At 39.6% G+C, this 21,792-nt stretch overlaps 1 protein-coding gene across 2 annotated transcripts in view; it reads right to left on the bottom strand.

Moving 5' to 3' along the window:
* The window catches only part of TDP1 (tyrosyl-DNA phosphodiesterase 1), a 52,757-nt gene extending 31,317 nt beyond the window's left edge, over positions 1 to 21,440 (bottom strand). For both annotated transcript variants that reach the window (XM_072865473.1, XM_072865474.1), the window contains exons 1-12: positions 21,362 to 21,440; positions 19,971 to 20,521; positions 18,375 to 18,418; positions 17,650 to 17,705; positions 16,502 to 16,598; positions 13,669 to 13,703; positions 11,247 to 11,339; positions 9,437 to 9,607; positions 7,720 to 7,798; positions 5,791 to 5,976; positions 4,938 to 4,986; positions 1,737 to 1,803 (exon numbers count right to left, since the gene is read on the bottom strand). In XM_072865473.1, coding sequence (XP_072721574.1) covers positions 1,737 to 1,803; positions 4,938 to 4,986; positions 5,791 to 5,976; positions 7,720 to 7,798; positions 9,437 to 9,607; positions 11,247 to 11,339; positions 13,669 to 13,703; positions 16,502 to 16,598; positions 17,650 to 17,705; positions 18,375 to 18,418; positions 19,971 to 20,517 — 1,424 coding nt within the window. In that variant the 5' untranslated portion in view covers positions 20,518 to 20,521; positions 21,362 to 21,440. The remainder of the gene's footprint in view (positions 1 to 1,736; positions 1,804 to 4,937; positions 4,987 to 5,790; positions 5,977 to 7,719; positions 7,799 to 9,436; positions 9,608 to 11,246; positions 11,340 to 13,668; positions 13,704 to 16,501; positions 16,599 to 17,649; positions 17,706 to 18,374; positions 18,419 to 19,970; positions 20,522 to 21,361) is intronic.
* Positions 21,441 to 21,792: the final 352 nt, after the last annotated feature.

Here is a 21,792-nt window from a genome sequence, read left to right as displayed (position 1 = left end):
GTGAGACTATATGACACCATTTTCCAACTCCATTCATGTCTCCCTACCTGTAAAGAAGAGCTATTCCTTCTCCTTTACTGTAAGTATAAAGTATTTCTCTTCTTTCAACTCTGGTAGGGTCCCTAGTTTCTTGCTGGTTTTGTACTATTTTCCAGCAAGGTAAAGACAAATTCCTCTAATCCTTCTACTGCTCAAAGCTTTGCATTATGGCAAGTCTTTAAAATAGCTCATCTTATATTTAACTCTATTGAAACAGGACCTACCATTTTCTGTGTCTCTCAGGTTACCACGGATAAGAAGCTGCTGTATGTCATCTGCTCTATGGTAACAGCTTACATGCGGGCTCTCATCAAGGGCTAGCATCTTGTATTACTGCAAGGTAAGAATCTGCATCTGCGTGGCCACTACACAGCAGTGATGCAGGGCCACTTGTCATCTGCAACCAATTCGACAGATGAATTTAAAACAGCCCTTCTGTTGCTAGAGCAGAACCCTAATATGCCCAATGAGACAGGTATGTAGGTGTTTTCCCATTAAACAGGAATAAAACAATGAATGGTCTCATTATCAAGTAATGTTCTGTGCAGTAAATAAGAGACTAGTGAAAAAAGGTTACATTTCTCTTCCAATAAGGTTCTCATTAAGTATACTCTTATAGAAACCTGAATTAAGGCTGCACAAACACCCCCAGTTTTATGATCTCCTCACTTTTTGAATCACGACTGAACAATCTTGAAGTCTTGAAGGTGTTTGTAGCTTTCTTCCTTTGCTGAATGTGCTCAGAGGCCACACTTCAAAGGCAGGAGAGACAAAGCCTCACATGCTTTCTGTTCCAGTTCCATTCCTTGGACATTGACCAGCAAGGCTCACAGCAGCAATCATGTTCACTCTAGAATGGAGGATGCTCTCTGCAACTAGCAATTGTATTCTCAGCCCTCTGAATATATACACAACTTTACAAACTCTTACTTAGATATGGGTAAAGTATCTTACCAGCGCAGCTTCCACCTGGAAGAGGTAAAAGTTTCTGGTGAAAGGAATGGGGAGCTGTGGTCTTGTAAGAGGTTACCAGATTTAATTCTTTTTTTTGATCTGTGCAAAACAACTTTTCCCATTGTTCTCAAAACACGCTTAAGTTTTTAAAGATTCAGCCTGAGGGCAACATCTGGCATAGAATGTGTTAGACAGAATTTGGCAATATTAGTAGCAAGTGAAAATAGAAGTTCTTAATGGAAAACGTCAGGCACCTTTAACAAAAGATGATATTACCATAAGGGGCTGAGAATTTTTGCAGCAGGACTGCTGCACTCAAAAAATAAACAAAAAAAGCCTTCCTAACCCTGTTGTGGCTCAGCTGGAATCCTGTTAATACCAAGGCACAAGTAGGAAAGTGAAATACAACTGGAAAAAAAAAAAAAAAAAAAAGAGAGGAGCAACATTATTCCGATTCAGAGAAGGAAAGCTTAATTTAGAAGTTTACAGAATCCAAAATCTGGTAGTGTCCTCCATTAGCAACAGTATCCCATATAATTTTTACAGATAAATAGCACATTTTGACTATGTTTTGGAGATAAGACTAGAAGATAAGGAACTAAAGGCTTTTATTTTAAGGAGTTTAAGAATAACATGCTTCTGACCACGTCCCCTTAATTTGCTTTTAACACTCAAACATGACAGCATTGTAAGTTTAAACATACAGTCTAAAAAAAACCCACAAAGAATTGAGTTCTACTTACTGAAAATAGGAATGCAACCACAGCTGTTTCTGTGCTGTCTGTATACTGTACGGAAGCGAGCCACCAGCTTAAGGAAAAAAACAGAACACGTACGTTTGTTTTTTGAAAGACATTCTAAAAGCAGCAAGCAGCTTGGGGAATAAGTTATCTGTACCATCCTCATTATCTATTTTCAGAAAATGGTTAAATGCTCCAGTAGTACAAAATGGTATATAGATTTAGTTTTTTCTCGTTCTTATAATTTAGCAAGTTCCTGAACACTAACACTACGTAGCAGATTTACACTAGGAAAAAGAGAAACAGTATACAGGCTATAGAATTAAGTCCTCTTAGAAGATAGATGTGTATGGGTAATTTTTTATTATGAAACCACTTGATATCAACAGATTAGAATCATACCCATACAAGCCAGAGGGAATAAAACAAGCACCTTTCAACAAAAAAACCCACAATCCACCAAACAACATTATTTCACAGAGCAAGAATGTCTCTGATGAAATTGTATTTGTATTGATTTGGTCTTTGGCTAATGCATGTTGTGATTTCTTGAAATGAATTTAAAGAAGAATCAGCCATGGCATACTGAGTTATATTAGTGTTGTGTATTAAAAACATGATGCAAAACCTACTGCATTCAACCTGTCCTAGAAGACACCATAAGGACCTGTTACAAAAGCTTTACTACTCTCAGGGATGCACTAACTGCAGGGGTCCACGGAACTGTTAATTTGCACAAATACAGAGTTATGTAATTCACCAATTTATTTCACAATATGAAAGAAATGACAGTAAGGAGTCATTGTGCAGATTGCATCTCTGACTTTCAAGAGTATCAACTCTGTTAAACAGATGCTGTAGACAACCAGATGTATTTCAAAAGACCCTAACTTACTTGTGGGAACCATAGATACCAATAAACTCGCTGGCTGCAGTTTCTACAAATGTCCAAACACTGCTCCATTCAGAGGAAAGAAAGAGCTGCAAGCACTCCTGCTAGCCCTGTGTTCAAATTCCACCCATTGTTAGAAGAGCTCAACAGCTACTCTACTTCATACTACGCAGGAGCATAGGTATCCAGCTTGGAACAGGAACACAGGTTTATGGATTCAGCAATGCCAAAGAATCACTGAATCACTGAAGTTGGAAGCACCCTCTGGAGATCATGTAGAATAGCTCCCTGCTCAAAGCAGGGTCAAACAGAGCACGTTGCTCAGTACAGTGTCCTGTCAGGTTTTGAGTATCTCCAAGAATGGAGACTCTGCATCCTCTCTGAGCAACCCATTCCCTCTAAACATCAGAAAACATTTTTGCTGCAAGGGTACACTGGAATCTCCTGTATCTCAATTTATGTCCATTGCCTTGTTCTTTCACTGGCCATCATATGAAGAATCTGCCTCTACTTTGCAGGTATTTATACCTCCTATCAGGTATTTATACACATTGGTAAGATCTCCCAGGAAAGTCCTCTTCTCCAGGTTGAAGAATTATCCAGCTCTCTCAGTCTCCCCTTGTATGACATGCTCCAATCCCTTCTTCATCTTCGTGGCCTTTTGCTGGACTTGGTTCAGTATGTCCATGTCTGTCCTGTACTGGGAAGCCAACAATTGGACACAGCACTGCAGATGTGGTCTCACCAGTGCTAAACAGAGGGGACGGGTCACCTCCCTCAGCCTCCTGGCAGTGCTTCCTAATGCAGCCCAGGATGCTGTTGGCCTTCTTGCCACAAGGATGCATTGCTGGCTCATCTTCAGCCTAGTGACCACCAGCACTCCCAGGTCTTTTTCTGCAAAACTGCTTTCCCCCAGTCAACCCCCAGCGTGTACTGGTGACTGGGGTTATTCTTGCCCCAGCACAGTACTTTGCACTGTCCTCTGTTGAACTGCATGAGGTTCCTGTCAGCCCATTTCTCCAGCCTGTACAGTCCCTCTGAATGGCAGCACAATCGTCTGAGACACCAACCACTCCTCCTGAGTTTGTATCATTTGCAGACTCACTGAGGGTGTACTCTGCCCCACCATCCAGGTCATTAATGAAGATATTAAACGCATGGACCCAGTATCAATGCTAGTGGCTGACCTCCAGCTGGCTTTTGTGCCATTCAGCACAACCATTGAGGCCTGGCAGTTCAGCCAGTTTCCAGTCTGCCTCACTGTCCACTCATCCAGCTGTACTTCATCAGGTTGTCTGTAATTACGTTTTAGGAGACAGTGTCGAATATCTTATTAAAGTTAAGATAAACAACATCCAGTGCACTCCTCTCATTCATCAATCCAGTCATCTCATTGTAGAAGGACATCAGGTTAATTAAGCACAATTTCTCCTTTATAAATCCATACTGACTACTCCCAATCACCTTCTTGTCCATCGTATGTTTGGAAATGGTTTCCAGGATTCCTTGTACCATCACCTTCCCAGGGATCAAGGTGAGGCTGACAGGTCTATAGTTGCCCAGATCCTCCTCCTTACCCTTCCTGAAGACAGGAAAGAATTCTTTTCTTTCAGTCCTCATTAATCTCTTCCAATTGCCTTGACCTTTTGAAGACTAATCAACAACAGCTTCGCACTGACATCAGCCAGCTCCCTTAGCATGCATGGGTGTAATCCACATAAGTGCTTGCTTTTGAGAAACAGAAGCTTCACTGCATCAGAATATTACAGTACCTCTTGCTCTTTCAGGTTGTCTGGGGCTATGCTTTCTATACAAATATACTGACTTCATGAACACAAACTCAGAAAGACTGTACAGAACAACCACATATTCCAATATTAAAAAAATGACTAATGAGTAGTGAAACATCTTATTCTCTGTATCTGCCACTGTATCTGATGTGCAGGATGACACTGCAACGAAAACACAAGGACACTTGGCACACTCAAACCTGAATTTTCTGCTAAAATGGAAGCACGACTGGAGTTAGAACAGTGGGGAAGAGCTGTTTTTTCTTACACAGTGATATATGAACATGGCTATACAGACTTAAACATTATATACCAATGCCCACAAAGTTTTTTCTATACAATCACAATAGGAGAGCTGGAATCAGAGCTCCAGTAACAGTAATAAAAGGATGCTACTGCCACCTATTCTATCAAGTTCTCAGCAAGATGACAACTTCAGCTTCATTCAACATCAAGCACTGAAGTGATTTTGCAGGACATTATGACTGCAAAAAGCTAATAAATGGGGGTTCATCTACTTACCGGGATAGCCTTCCAGACTTTGCCTCACATTGTTCACAGTAGGATAAACCTTCATGGAAGGGGGAAAAGAAAAAGAAAAAAGTAACTTTAATAATGCAGCTCTAAATACACAAGCTGTGGATTTTCAAACAAAAATCACCTTAAAGAAAACTTACTTGAGAAAAAAAACAAACATTAAAAACCTAATTTTTCAGAATGAATAACATTACACTGCAGCTTAAAACTAGTTGTGTGCCAGTAACAAAGATATTTTTACCTTTCTTGCAGAGCTTACCAAAATTAGCTAGCAAGACTCAAACAATCCTGCTTCAACCACTTCCACAGCGGTCAAAGTAAGCTCTTAACATTATTTTATGAGATTTTACACTCATATCTCAAGTACAAGTATGCAGGGGCAATTAGCACACAGTAAGGGCATAGTTTGACGACATTTTGTCCTTGATTTAACAAGCTCCTGCCAAATTTGTTTCTGCTCTTCCCCTTAATTGTGCTAATAACCTGACCAAAATAACCAGGTTAGAAAATAACTTGTTTTAGGTATTAATCACTCAGGGTTCATTTACATCTCAACAGCAGAAACAGCTGCATCTACAAAATGCAATGGAATATAAGCTATAGAATGAGAATATAATTTTGGTTAGATTATATATACTCCAGTGTCATGCAGATGGAAATTATAGTACATTTTTATAGTATACGATACACGAGTAAGTGTCACTAAGTGGCATCCTTATAATTTCAGGATGAAAACTACATTAATGTCTTCCAAAAGTTAAAAGCAAACCAATGACTAAGATTTAAACAACAATTGAATAAATGCTAAATAAAGGTCACTAGCATCTAAAAGACATACCAAATGAATTGGAACATCACATTTAAGGAGAGTTGTCACACTGCTGCCTGCAGCCACCAGGCTCTCCTGGAACTCAGAGCACAGCCATTTGGACCCATCAGCTCCCATTGAACCAATGCTTGAGAACTGTCCAACAACAGGCCAGGACTCCTTTGCTGGTACTGATGAAGCATGCTCTTTCAAAAGCTAGTGAGGGAAATCAAAACATTGTTAGACTTCAACAGGCAACGAAAACCTTAATTGGGGGTTTGATATCGGTTCGGATATAATAAATCCTCTATAATTCACTTCTGACAACAGACAAGATTAACATTCATACTATCTTTTTAACTTTGCAATAAAAAAAAATTCATCAGGCTCTCCAAATAAACCCACTGTTCCTTCAAGAGAAGATCAAACATCACAAGTTTTATCCAAAATCACCAAAGCCAACCATTAAATAATGGGTAAAAAGAATGCTAGCAGCTCTTCCCTAAAAACATGAAACATTAGCTTCAGAAGTCACAATAAATTAAACAACTAAATCTTTTTATATTTGGTGGTTGTTGGCCATAAAATTCCTCTCATGTCCTAAAGCCCCAGCTACAATAGAAGTCCAGAATAAGAGGGGAAAGAGAAAACAATTGAAGAGAAAATTGAAATAATCCTTTTAGAGGAGTTCTTTAGCTGTGAATGGAATTTAAAAAGTCACATTAAAAACAGATGGATATAGGCACATATTAAATTGTATGTAGTAGCTACCTCTTTTTCCGCCCTCTAGAAAGGACACATAACTAAATGGCTTCAGTCAGTGTAGTGTCGCCAGATCTACCTGCAATGTCACTAAAAAAATTGATCCTTTTAATCACAGAAACATTTGCCACAAGACCATCTTTATCCTTTACAGGCTTTTTCTGTTTTATTTTGTTTTCATTCAGTGTCTTACTAGGCAAAAAACATGCAGACAACATACATCAGAAAGGGCAAGCTCTTTATGAGCAAGAGGAGGTCTAAAAGAGTAACCTTGTGTTGAAAAGCAATGTGATAAGTAGACATTTTGTATGTCACTGAAGTTTGCCATGGACAGCATTAGAATTCCATGTAAAATTCTCAATGAAATTTGAAATAATGCAACTTCAGCAGGAGATGCAGGTTGAAAATTCCCCAATTATGAGAGGCATTTAACAGATGACATGAAATACCTTACCTGATTCTAAATAAATACTGAAAAAGAAGGGGCCCTACAAACTTGATATGCAATCTTGTATGAAGATTTACCATTATGGCTTATCTAAATAGCGCGGGAGAGGATGGGGGTAAAAAAAATAAAAATACATGTTTCTAATTATTCAGTTGATTAAAATAATAATAATTAAAAAATCACAATCTTAGAAATGTAGTAGAACAAAACTAAAGACCTGACTGAATTGATGACATCATTCATGTGCAAACTGTTTTTTAATTTGATTTTTTTGCCAGGTCATTAGGGAAAAAGAAACCGTAATAGCTCTTAACATTTAAGTAAATAAAATAAGCCTCTCCCCTATGTGCAGGAAAGTCTGTATCAACACATCTTTCCTCAGTGAGTGCCTTTGAAAAAGGCTATATTTGGTTCCCAGTCACAGAAGACTGGATTTTGATAGTGTCCCACTTGTTAGAAACACCAGCAGCAGACAGGAAGTCATTTGAGTGATGGTGCCTCCTCAGATATCTGTAAGCACATGACAATTCAGACCACAAGCTGACCATGGTAATAATGCCCAGGAATATTATGTGCAACGTCTACACTGTCATAAGTTGCAAACTTATGTTATTGCTAACTTAAACTGTAAAAATGTATCAAAAGATTGCTGATCATAGCTGGAAAAACTGAAAGGAACTAAATAAAGCTCTCCAAAATTATATTTACAGTTAAAAGGATATTAACAAAAAATGTTACAGTTTTAGTACCTTTCTGAGCCTAAGATGACCCCACTTTTCTTTATCACTACCTTGATATCGTCCAGGGGTAGAACCAAGCAGATACACTCTACAGAAAGAAAAAAAAAAAAACAAAACACCAAACAACAAAAAAACCACACACCAAGTTATTTGCAGCTCTGGAGTGTTTCAGTTTGTAAAGCATTGAGGTATTTAAGTAAAACCTATCCGCAAGGTTGAACACAGAAGTGCAACCAGAAATATTTAACCTTTCACACTTAAAATTTACAATATAAAGAAAAGTGGATTTTCAGCTGTACAATTTATTATTAGCATCCTATATAGCTGTCATGCACCATCAGGCTGTTCTATAGCATAGACAGGAACTGCATCTATTTCTGTGTACAAAAATGCAGAAGATAGATGTCAGCAATAAATGCAAATACCTCGTTTGGCACAGAACTGGGCATGTAATTTGGACCAAAGCCAATCTATTGCTACATCCAAATCAGCAGATTCAGGTACAAGATTTCATTTGGGCACCTACTAGCTCAGATACAAACTACAGCTTTTTCAAATGTCTTCCTAATAATGGTGTAGTAACCTGTTTGACTTTGCCCTGAAAACAGAGAAGAGACCTGCCCAGAGTCACAACAAACAGATAGTTTAAGAAGCTGTTTCTTACTCCATCTCATGCCTAGCTTTGTCCATGAATGAATGTCCCCTACATATTTTATAAGGCAAGGAACTGATCTTTAACCTAACAAGTGACTCTTCCCTAACCCATGCATAAACTCACATCAGCTAGGGCTCAGCCAACCTGTCCAAGCTCATGCAGATGACCAAGTGAATAACAGCAGCACCTCAGGCTGTTATCTCACCTGACTATAAGGTACATACTTTTTCCCCCCCCTCCGATCTTGTAAGACTTCATGTAATCAAAAAAAGCATATTTTTTATTTTATACATTAAACTAGACAAGGTTTCAGTCTCTATTTCCACCACAGTTTATGACTTTTTTTCAGCTTTTCTTTTCAACAAATTTTTGCCAGCTTATAAAACTGCTATGAAGAAGCCAAGGAGATTTACACTTTCTGAAGCAAATACCATATTTCAATGGCAATGTGGGCTGTATCTATTAGAATTAAGCATCCTGAATTATTTTAAGTAATATCAGCAATGTGATATTAGAGAAGACTGTTTCAAGACAAAGTATATTATTGCTTAACATAACATTGCCTACCAGACGCGATCCATGCCTGTAACAGGCAAAATTCTATACATACACATATGGATTGAACTTGGCCTTAGAAGTACAGAAGCCTATTCTTAATAAAATCCCCATTACAATAACCTTTGCTTATATGATCCCTCTTACATGACAAACCAAGTACAACTCAGTTTTTCCCACTGGTAATTTTATTGGAGCAAATATTTAAGCCAGACTGACTTAAATTAAACTCTGAGTCCCTATGACTTACAGCTACATTCTGTCAAGTTACTGCTGATGCACCTTTTTTCATTCCTTTAAAATGTATGTTTATAAAACTAGAAGTTGGTCAATTCAACACAATCTGCATAAGATAGATTTAAAAAACTGCCTAAAGTTAGACTCATGTTTGAACACTTAAGCCTGAAATAAGGTAAACTTACAAAACAAATCCATGGTCTAGTAGGTCCTAACAGAGATGTTTAATTTTTGGGAAAAAAAGCATGCAAGTTACTATAAACAGAAGATAACATATACCTTGTCTCTGATAAATCATGTTCTTGAATCAGATCTATCCATTCCTTGAGCGTAGGAGAATTGTAAGCCATCAAGTAACTTATAAGGTCAGATTTAAAATTAGTTTCAGATTCACCAGCAGAACCAGTTGTTCCCTGAGGTAGCCTTGGATATAAAGGGCTTAGCCATATTCTAAAAAGAAAGCCACAAAAACAAGGACATCACACATTAACACATGGTTTTAGTAAGTGATTGAAGACATCTGTAGGTCCTAAATGAATACTAGACAGATTTATTGTGATACTAACCATAGAGTGACTTGCCTTTACTTTACAATTACAGAATCATCAAGTCTTATACTCAATACCATAAAACTAATACTTTTGAATGAAAACAACAATCTCAACACATTTATCCATGCATAATGCTTACAGCTTTCATCATTGTCAAACAGGCCAGGCTCAGACTTACCAACCAGTAGTCCTTTCATCAAGATTTTCTGTATTAATAGAACACTGCAATGCATTCTGCTAAGCTACTGGTTTGTGTAATGATATAGAAAAATACCAATTAGGGCACCTGCAAGTTCTGCACAGTTTGAAGAGTAGCCCACAATAACAACTTGCCTCTCCAGAACTTCCATCAGAATAAAATAGGGTGGGCACTACACAGGGAAAACATTTAGAATTTCTTTCCAGTCACACATTATTGTAGCCATGGAAACCAAAGGTTCTGCATTATCAACTTTACAACATGATGATGCTAGCCTTTGTAATTCAGAAGCCCATAAAGCAGAGAAGCCAGTGAACCATCATATTGGTGATACTGCCTATTACTGCAGTGTGCAAAAGCTAAAAAGAAAAATGTTTTTCATCTCTGACAAGTAGGGCAACTTGTTAAGCATCCCAAATAGATATTTTCATGCCTTCTTGGCTTTCTGAAAAGCTAACTGCCAAAAGATACTAAAGCTATCCCTAAGTAAAAGATTTAAAGGTAAAAAATCAGTGGTTATATTTTTGCCACTCAAAAACCCTTATGAGAGCTTGCCTCAGACAAGTGAAAAGCCTCAAAAGCTTGCCATATTTAATTGCAGCAAGATGGATGTCAAGGTGACAGTAACTTCTGAAAAGCTATTTTCAGTTAGCTTGATGAAGAAATCTTATACCCTGAGTTACTGTGGAGATCTAATTAAAAAATGCTCCCATAAAAACAGCCAAGAAAACAAGAGGTTGAGGTGCCTTATATTAACATGTCACTTAGTCCTATTTTTTGTGCTCTAGACAAAAGTATGTCCCAAGCTGGCCGTTAAGTTTAAAAACTTCCACCAAAAAAACCAGGAAGAAGATTCCTTCCAAGGAAAGGATACTGGGTCATCTACCATATTAAGGAACCAATGGTGTCCAGCATTTATCAGGTTACATTCTAGATACAGTCACAGCAGAAGCAGAACATCTGCACATTCGTGTTATTCTTGCAGTATTAAGATAATTTTTAAACAGCTGCTTTGGATTTGTATAAAGAGTACTTTATAGCTAGGTAGTTTTTTCACAAAGAGACAGCATGGCATAATAAATTACCTTAAATCAGTCAGACTGAGTTTAAGGTAACAGCCAGTTCAGGACAATTTTGTTTACAGTAGCAAGCAAGTAGAGTTCAGGCTTAGACAGCTATCACCATTCTAGGTTTGATTTTTTTCTGCAGGATAGCTCTATCTTAGGAGTGCAAGAGTTGTAGTACTGGATCATCTGACCTAGTATCCAGTCTCCAGCAGCAGCAGGTACCTACGGAAAGTATTAAAGTGAACATACACGTGCTAGAGATTGTTGCTTACCCCTGAGTTTTCTGGTGCCAATCTTCAGCAATAAGGTTGGATGTATGTATTACAACTCGAAGACCTTCTTCATATAACAACAACATCATTTTCCTTTTAAAAAAAAAAGATATATAACACTTTGTCTGTTTTAATTTAAGCACACTGAGAGTAGGATATAAATTAACAATTCATTAAAATGCTCCAAGATAATTATTTTCAAAAGATTTGTTCTGCATAGTGCAAACACTTGGACTTCAATCCACGTGCATGCCAAACTCACATGGCAGTCATTAGTCTATCCCCATATATTTTGTCAGCAGCATCATATGATATATTCTGGAGTACAACTTAATATCTCATGCAAGTGATTTCCCAAAGCAAAAATGAATACTTGCAGAACACTTTCTATATTTGCTATGTTCTTCAGATAAGCTTATTCCTTTGCAGATAGTTTAAAAAAATAATTAAGGAACACTAAAAGGCCTTTGCTTATAGCTGAATTTATTAAAACCTAGTTATTTTCTCTTCAATCAACGACTTCATTTTAAAGAGATATGTAGGTAACTAACCATTGGGATGGCAAAAAAGCTATTTAGCTACCATAAATCTAAACTCAAGCTACAGCACAAAGGAGTTTTAAAACTACTGAGTTAAAAATAAACGTCTGTATTTTTTGTAACATAAGTGCTCAAATGTTCATATACAAGTTTTCAATAGTTGTGTAAAGACAGCATATCCATGTGACCCTGAAGGATGAGATGGTTTCCATAGAAACCAACGCTCAAGAATGAAAGCTGTAAGGAAAAACACGTTTATTTTCATTGCTGTCCCATGGTGAGATAATGCTACACAAATCATATCAGGCTCAAATTTAGACAATGATTTATTCAGCAATTTCTGCTTTTAATGTTAGAGTTCAGCAAACTAACATTCAAGTACCTGCACATGTTTTCCTGTGCTTACTGCATAGTTTATGCAATATGCAAGACCCCCAACTATAAAATAGTTCCCCACATCTGTGTTATGCCTTGATCTAAGCACAAATTGAGTTGACAGCAAAATAAGTATTTTACAGCAAAATAAAGTACAAGATTAAGGTATATAAAAGTGATAACTGACCAAAACACCACTACCTCAAGAAAATCACTGACATAATTTTACATCATACAACAGGAATGACGTGAATTTAAGTCTTTATATTTGATGGGGTGAAGTCTGTTAAGTTTCTCTTGGAACAAAATTGTCTCATTACCCACCACGATCTGATTTACTGGTCTGGTACCCACTTGTGTTCCATCTGCAGTGGAACATGCATTCAGAGATACACGACTCAAAACAACCTTTTAAAATATAGGGTTAAAGAACTGTAGCATTTACCATCACTATCACTTATTTATCCCAAAGTGTGGTGGAAGAAAAAAAATTTAAAGTTGAGTATACAGAGAATGAGATCTGCTGCTTAAACTGCTTAAGTGAAAATAAGCTAAAGCTTTAAAAATTATCAGTTTGAAAAACAACCTCAATTCCTTCTATGTCCCTCACTAAACCTGAGAGAGAAGCAAGACTAATTTTTAAATGCTGATTTCTTTCCTTTATTTGCATATTCTTCTCCAAACAGGCAATGAGGAGGTCAGTATGCTTTCAACCAGAAACACAGATGTCCCTTAAGTGGGCATTTCAGATCAATGTTTTAATGTAATGTCATGTTTTATAAAACAAGTTATACAAAAGGATTAATTGATTAAAAAAGTACTGCAGTGCCTTGAAACCAAAGATGTTCGCTACAAGACATAAGATTAAATCTGTTCTTGTCTGTAGCTTGCAATCTACAAACCCCTTTTGTGACACTTCTATAATATCTAATTTAAGTTTTTTCTTTGAAAAGACCCCAAAATCCAGTAATTGTTTCCAGCTCATCCATGTTAACTGCAAAAACTGAGCAGTAAATCAGTGTTGTGTCCGACCTGCCAATGACTGATCAAGTCTGCATTACAGTTTTGGTATTAAGACATGACTTAAGAGCCAGGACCTGCAGTTCACTGACTTCAATTGTCTAACTTGCACATCTCATGTCTACCTAATAGCTGATTTGTTTCCTTAAACTAGAACAATCCTATCATCTATAAATACAAAATAATTAAGGAAATTTTTCTTTAAGACTCAGCAATTTCTATGAAACACAGTTTTATGGCTTTAAAATAACCTGCAGATAAATGAAACAGATACACATTAGAACATGAAAGATACTACATTTAAATTTCATCAGTATACGTTAGGCCTTCAGAATTATGTTTTCACAAACAGTAATAATCTATCTTCCTATCCCATAAATACTTTAAGACACTAGATACTAGTTACTAGTCCAATTACGGTAACTGCATGTACCAACTCTGTGGTCATCTTTAGAAGTGGAGGTTTCTGCTTCTTAGCTGTTACTTACGTATGGTGAGTTCCAAATGCAATATCCAGTTTAGCCTATAAAATTAAAAAGTTGATCATTAAAAATTCCTGTTGTGCATTCCTATATGCAAGAATGTTAAAGGAGGAGAGGTGTTTCTTCATTTTGTTTCATTTCACTGCTCCCTAGTGGACAGATGACAAAATACATTATTTTTCCCTTCAACACCTTTAAATGTACTAATTTCTAGAAGTTAGGCTTTAAATGGCAATGCAACTCTTTGCTGGAACTGCTCCAGCAGAATTTCTGGTCTCTTACCAGCAATATTTTCAGAAACAGTCAGCCTTGCAGAAAAGGACCTGAGGGTCCTGCTGGACACAAAGTTGAACAGGAGCCAGCAATGTGCCCTTGCAGCAAAAGGTGACTGACAGTGTCCTGGGCTGCATAAGGATGAGTGTTGCCAGCAGGTTGAGGGAGGTGATCCTTCCCCTCTATTCAGCATTGGTTGAGGCCACACCTGCAGTACTGTGTCCATTTCTGGGCTCCATATAGGAGAGATATGGACATACTGGAGAGAGTCCAACGAAGGGCCACTAAGACAATTAAGGGACTGGAGCATCTCTCCTATGAGGAAAGGCTGAGAGAGCTGGGACTATTCAGCCTGGAGAAGAGAAGGCTCAGAGGGGGATCTGATCAGGTATTTGTACACAGTGAAGGGAGGATGCAAAGGAGAGGGAGCCAGGCTCTTTTCAGTGGTGCCCAGTGACAGGCCCAGAGGCAGTGGGCACAAACTGAAACACAGGAGGTTCCCTCTGAACATCAGGAAACACTTTTTTATTGTGAGGGTGACTGAGCACTGGCATGGGATGCCCAGAGAGGTTGTGGAGTCTGCATTCTTGGAGATATTCAAAACCTATCTGGACATTGTCCTGGACAACCAGCTCTAAGTGACCCTGCCTGAGCAGGAGAGTCAGACCAGATGACCTCCAGAGGTCCCTTCCAACCTCAACCATTCTGTGATTCTGAAGCATACAGTGACTGTTACAACCAGCTTAATGGCTAACATTGCAAAGAAAAGGACAGAAGCCAGACAGAAATGCTTTTTTATCAGTGCTCTGCTCTTATTAAAGAGTATTTACAGCACAATTTCTAGATAGAGAATGAAACATGAGTTACAGATGTTAAGAAAGTACTGTTAGCCAGCGATGGCTCCAACATTGTGGCTAGTTAATATGGGCATGGAGGAGAAGATTAAAATACTTACATTTCATTTTGGGGTACTAACATAATGGAATGCACATAGACTACCAGAAGAATCTGAAGAAGTATACGCAAGTAGGAAAATCATCACAAATGCCATTTTCCCGTGCTACTTACTATTAACTACACTGACAAGTTTATCATATGGGACATATTACATTTGAATTCGTTATGTGTGAAAAAGAAACATTATATGCAAAAACATGAATTTATTGTTAGCATATTTGAAATCTTCATCTAAAATTGTTGCTACTCCACACCTTAGTGCAAACACCTGATTAGTATAGCACACCACAGCCCAGAAATCCTGGCCTTGAGAACTCACTATGTTTGGCATTGTCTTCAATTCAGCTGGGATAGAGTTAATTTTCTTTCTAGTAGCTGGTATAGTGCTGTGTTTTGGATTTAGGATGAGAATAATGTTGATAGCAACAACTAAAACATCAGTGTGTTAAGTAATGCTTACACTAGTCAAGGACTTTCCAGCTTCCCATGCTCTGCCAGGTGTGCAAAAAGCTGGGAAGAGGGCACAGCCAAACTGGCCAAAGGGCTATTCCATACCATATGACATCATGCTCCATATATAAACTGGGGGGAGTTGGCCAAGGGGCTGCAATCGTTGCTCAGGGACTGGCTGGGCATTGGTCAGTGGGTGGTGAGCAGTTGCACCACGTCTTTTTTCTTGGGTTTTGTTCCCCTCTCTCTCGTGTTGTTTTCCTTTTCATTACAGTTTATTATTATTATTATTTTATTTCAATTATTAAACTGTTCTTATCTCAACCCACAGGTTTTCTCACTTTTGCTCTCCAGATTCTCTCCCTCATCCCACTGCGGGGGGAGGGTGAGCAAGCAGCTGTGGGGTGCTTGGTTGCTGACTGGGGCTAAACTACAACTGGCATCAATACAACAATCTCTAGGAAGCTCAGGGTTAGCAGACTGCCTGATAAGGAAGAAAATTCCAAGACCATCCTCCTCCTAACAAAGAGTAAGATATCCCCATGATAAATAACATACTCCACCCAGCAAAATCCTGAAACACTGGCAAGTTGACACAACCACATCCCTCCCCCAGGCTGAAGCCAATAACTTTATGACTCGGGGACAGCACAAGAGTGAGCATAACATCAGAGAGAAAACAGCATGTGCCAGGAAGTGTGCTCATAACAATTTAAACAGTATTATGGAGACTATTTGTACCAGTATTTTCTTGTTTAAAACATATTTGGACAAATAATAATTTTTTAATGAGACTTAAGATTACAGCGACACTAGAACTAAATTCTGCACTTTACACAAAAAGTGTTTCCTTTTCAGCCATTACAAGAATTTGAGTGCAACATGTTAGTGGAGAAGGTGTGCAGCTCTTCTGTGAGTCCCATGACATTTTTGTGGGCAGCTGTTCTGTACAAATCTTTCGTGAGTGACAGCCTACCATAATCACAGAAGACCAGGAACATAGTTACCATGTTCCTATGGTCCTGGTAAGTAAATTCCTTAAAGCATAACAATAAATTATTGACTTCCCATATAAGGTGTGTCTCTTTTCATCCACAACAAGATTTTTGAGTGCAACACAACTTAATTTCAACCAAAGGATGATACAAATGTTAATTACCTGACAAAAGCTAATGTTCTCATAAGGGCGTGCTTGTGCAAGCAGTTCAGCTTTGGATTCTCTCTTTTCACCATGAACTATCAACAATGGCTTCTTCCTTAAATAAAAGGAGATTAGTATTAAAACATCAAGTGAATTAGTATTCAGTCTAAACCACTCCTTCATGTAGGCCCCTTCTGGCCCCTAAATCTGATAGTGCCAGCAGGAAGATGGCACTAAAATCTATATGCCTTATAAACTAACTCAAAAAAGCAGTAACTACAATAGAACCTCTAAGACAAAGATCCTAGAAAACTTTAATGGGAAAAAAGGATAAACAGGAAGCATGGAGTAAATCAGACACCAAAATAGAAACTAATAATACAAGATCTTGTAAAGAACTCTTGTCTGTATACCTAGAAACAGACAGATAAAAGCTCTCAAAGGTATTGATATACACAGTGTGGATCTAAGACAATTTAATCATTGCTACCTTACAGAGAAGATGGGAAGAATGAGAGAGGAAAGGAGAGTGCTAGGTCTACTCTGACAGTAGTTTCATGTTCACTTTCTAATACTCTGTTTTACTGCATTTCCAGTAAAATGCAAAAAAAGGAGAGAAAACTCTATGTCATACGCTCACTTCATCTGCAGTAGGTTGCAATTATCAGAATGGAATTTAAAGCAAACATAAGAACTGCTTTCATGACAATATCCAGCAACTCCAACCATATCATATCCATGACACATCATTCTGATGATTTTTGCATAGTTTTCTTGTGCCCTTCCTACATTCCCTCCTTTCTCTTGCATTACCTTGCTCTTGGCTCAGTAAACTGTACGGCAAAAAGCTTCTTGTTCCATCTTTATAGGTCATCTATTGCATTGTCATCGTGGCCCACAATGGGACCTAAGTGTTAATTAATAAAAATCAGAAACCAGCCATACTGAACTCTGACCATTTAACAGTCTTGAAAAGAGGCAAGAAATCAATAGAGAACTACAACTGTGGAATAAGCGTACAAGGAAAACCTAGAGTCTACACATACACAATCGGTAACAATAATTTGCAACTGCAAACAAGTGTTTATCATTCAGTTACAGCAGCGACTTGCATGAACAGAATTATTTGGAAACTGTATCATTTCATCTTCATAAAATAAACATACCTGAATTCCTGCGGATACTGTCTTACAAGCCACGCCACATCTATACAGTAGTTAAACTTGCACATAAGAAAAATAAAACAGACTTATTAAAAAGCAGAGTTTGTCAGAACAATGAACTACAACAAAAAAGGTTTCTATGTAAAGTTATTGTTCAATACCACTTACGTCATACACAGCATGTTTTAAAAACAGGTGTATTTTTGAATTTCACATGCTTCTTTCATGTGTCTTAACAATTCAGGAATGAGTTCAAGTTATTCAAAAGCATGTATTAGTGTTCATAAGATTTACCATGCAGAAGAAAAGAATCACATACACATAATGTAAAAGCTTTGGCTCAAGAACCATGTCTTTGCCATGTGCTTATACCATGAATGACAGCAAAAGCTTCTATGCAATAACAAAAATATCATTCCTAGATTGCAAGGCTTTTTTCTTTCAAAAAAAAAATTTATATGCACATAAATATACATTTTTCAGTTGCGCATTCCCCCAAAACAGGAGACAGAAAGCAGTCTTATAATTGCCTGAATTCTAAGCAGAACATGGGATGATTTTTATATTTCAATAAATTGTGGTACAGTTCAAAACATTTAGAGTTCCCTCTGTATTTTAAGAGAGTTCCCTGCTAATATCAGCTACATGGCACAAACATGGATTATCAACTTTAAGGTTAATAAAGTGAAATAAGCAAGTGAAATCAATTTAGCAAACAGAAAACTCACCTGGGCAGAAGATATTAGAGTCCCAAAAAGAGGAGACAAGATATCTATTAAAAACATTAAAGCATAATTGAGTAAAAAAAGGTTCGAGTAAACATTTCACATCTTGCACAGTTTGATAACTACTACAATACAAGTGCCAGATTGTTCACAGACTTGGTGTAAGAGAGACACTCACAATTAAGCTTACTGTTTTGAATATTCAAGTCACTGATTCCCCTGTGAAACCCCTTACGATCTTATGTTTATAAAATGCATGAATCCTCTCAAACAAATTTTAAACACTCATTAGAAGAAAGACCAAGATCATATGGAGAAAGAGACATCAAACTACTCTCTCCCCTATAGAGAGGGCTTGAAGAACTGTGGCAGGGTAGAAACAATAAGGGCATAGTTAATGCTTGAAGACTTGTCTGTTGCAGACTGATTGTAGGATATGTGTATCCTTAGTTCATTCACAGTAACACAGAAAACTAATCCAACTGAGGATTTATAACCTCAATAACTGAAGCACAGCAGCAACTTGAAAACATATCCTACAAATACCTTCTAGGATAGATAAAATACTTCATGCCCCATCTCTACAGAAATCTGGTTTTGCAGGTTAAACAAACAAAAAAACTCAGTCCCTCCACCAGCTCAACTAATACCTAGCAGGACAACTAGTCCTAACAGAGGACAGGCCAAAAGCCACAATGAATTCCCAAAGCAGATAGACATACAGCAGTAAAGCAAGTGAAGTCTCTGACACCAGGCTGCTGTCAATAATCAATGCTCATACGGAGCACGTGAAGTTGAGGAAAAGTTACTGCCTAACTGTATAGGTCTTCAGTCATTTGTTCTCCTTCAAAGAACTACAAAATTTTTCTGCCTCATTTTACTGTATTTCTGTGCATAAATCTCTTATTAATGCTTGTTTCTGATTCGGTCTTGTGACGTGTGAGATTTCATTTCTGAATGAGGGGATCTTTACAGGTGCATAGAGCTGTTCCCCCTTACATCAAACTACAACTACACAGCATTCCTGAAGCATCAGTATTGTAACACTGAAGACTTCACTCCACCTTGACTTACACTCACTTCTGATTGAATTGAAACGGGCCCACAAATCCCAGCCACAGAACTTCAGAAGCACTATCTTGTACTGCATCAAGTAATAGTGAATTACTAGGTCCAAACCACTCAGCAGCACGAAGACAACTGCAAACAGCTACTCAGGGAGCGTGGTTAGGCACCCAAGAAAAGTATCCTTTTAACAGCCACGAAGGCAAGTGGTTTTCCCCAGATTAACTCACACAGAAAGCAGCAATAAGCACCACCACCATATGATCTGCCTTGGCTAAACACATTAGATTTGTGCAGCATAACTCAGAAGTTACAAGAGAAGCAGTATCAGCAAATTAATGCTTTATACACCATACTTCTAAAAGAGAAAGGCAAAGATAACAGAACCAATTCCTACAACTTGCACATTTAGAATATGAAGCCTTGGTTACACCAAGGAACATTTGCATTTAAAAATACCCACAAACTAAAAATAAGCATTCTCTTGCAAGCAAGTCTCGCAGAAGCCCACTTCTGTAGAAGCCACCTGTTCACCTTTTATGTGCAGGGCTCCACAATTATAGCTCTGTTCAATTCCTCTGACTTTCGTGAGAAAAAACCTGAAAGGGTTTCCTCCATTCAACAAATCCCAGGTATCTTGGGCTTCACTGGATGTTTCATCATACTCCTCTGCTTTCCGATTCTCTGAGAGTTCATCATCTTTGCAAAGATTCAGAGGGTGTTCTTTGGGTGCATCACATTTTTCTTCTTTCAGTGTTTCTTTGTGGGCATGCTTTTCCTGATCTGCAGGCTCTTCATCGCTACTAGAAAGACACCAGCCTAAGCCTTCTTGGCTAGTTCTCTGTTTTTCTACTGGAGGTATTTTTGTAGAAATTTTTTTATCACTGAGCTTCAGGGGAGAAGCCTTTCTCTTGTGAGCAGCTTTCCTAGCTTCAGAGCACGGATATTGGGGCCCACTTGTTCTGCCACGTGCAGCATCCAATAGTGAAGATGTAGATGGTTTTTCACTGTCAGAATTTTCCTCAGTACTTTCATCACTGCTAGATACTGTCCATTTTCCGTGTGCACCTTCCTGAAGCATGTTGCTAGGGTTTAAAAACAAAACACAAAAAAAATTGTGCATTTTTGCTATGCAAAAAAGAAAATTTTTTTTTCTGTTTTCCTTCCTAGTTTCTATTTGCTTACTACCAGGGAGCTTTGCTTTTTGTATTTGGCAGAATCTCCATGCAACTTCTGACTCGGGAAAATCTCATAGCTCACAAGGCTTACTTGTTTCTGTGCTCAGGAAACAAAGAAACACGTGCAATGGGAGCAACCATCAAGTGGGAAGCAGCTAATGTTGAAATCCGCACATGGAAAACGGGCTAGCAGAGGGACACGTACAGGAAAGCATTTCAAAAGTCAAAAGAGTAATTTGCATCATACAAATATTTCTCCTGCCGACCCTAACACTTAGGGGCATAGCGTGCTCTGCTGAGGGGACACAGGAGCACAGAGCCGAGTCAGGGCCACTCTTTCCGATTGCCTCTGCGGGACCACAGCCTGGGACCACAGCCTCCCCCCGCGCCCCCGGCGAGGCCCTCAGCCGCGCCCCTGCCCTCAGCCCAGGGCGGCAGGAAGCCCGGGCGCGGCCGCCCCGGCCGCCGAGGGGCGTGCGGACGGGCCCGCTGCTCCCGCCGGCTTCGGCACCGCTCCGCGAGAGGGGAGGGCAGAGCCCGCGCGCGGGGGAGGCGCCATCCCCGCAGCCGCCGCCGGCTGAGGGGGCGCGAGCCAGCGCGCGGGCCGCGGCGCCAAGGGCCCAATGGCCGCTCCCGCCCCGCAGCCGGGCGGCCGCCGCCCGCGCCGGGACCTCACGGGCCGGGACCTCACGGGCCCCGCCGCTCGCCCCCGCCGCCAGCGCCCGCTGCGAGAGGACAGCCGCCTACCTCTCGGCCCGCCGCCCCGCCAGCACGCCCGAGATCTGCGATGAACACAAGAGCGGGGCCCGCCTTCCCACAGCGCAGCGCAGCCCCACCCCTCCCCTCCTCCTGAGCCAATGGCGCGCGTCTGGTTTTAGCCAATCGACGCCGGCGCTGCGCTTGCCCCACGGGAGCTGGTGGCGGCGCGCGGGTTGCCAGGCAGCGTGGGCCTGCGGCTGCCATGGGCGCGCTGCGCGCCTGCGGCCGCCCGTGGCCTGCAGGGAGCGCGCCCTTCCGCAGCGGGGCGGGTGAGGAGCCCGGGGGGCGGCGGGTCCGTCCTGTCCGTGCCCGGTGAAGCCCGAAGGACTTTTCCGGCCTCCCAGGGGCGCACGGGTGTCGAGAGGTGCTCAGGCAGCTGGGGCACCTCTCTCAAAACTGCTAAACCGGCAAACCAGCCA

This window comes from Ciconia boyciana, chromosome 6 (genome assembly GCF_034638445.1).
Source record: "Ciconia boyciana chromosome 6, ASM3463844v1, whole genome shotgun sequence".
NCBI lineage: Eukaryota > Metazoa > Chordata > Aves > Ciconiiformes > Ciconiidae > Ciconia > Ciconia boyciana.
The sequence above is the reverse complement of the archived record's forward strand: the minus strand, read 5'-3'. Positions and strand labels throughout refer to the sequence as shown.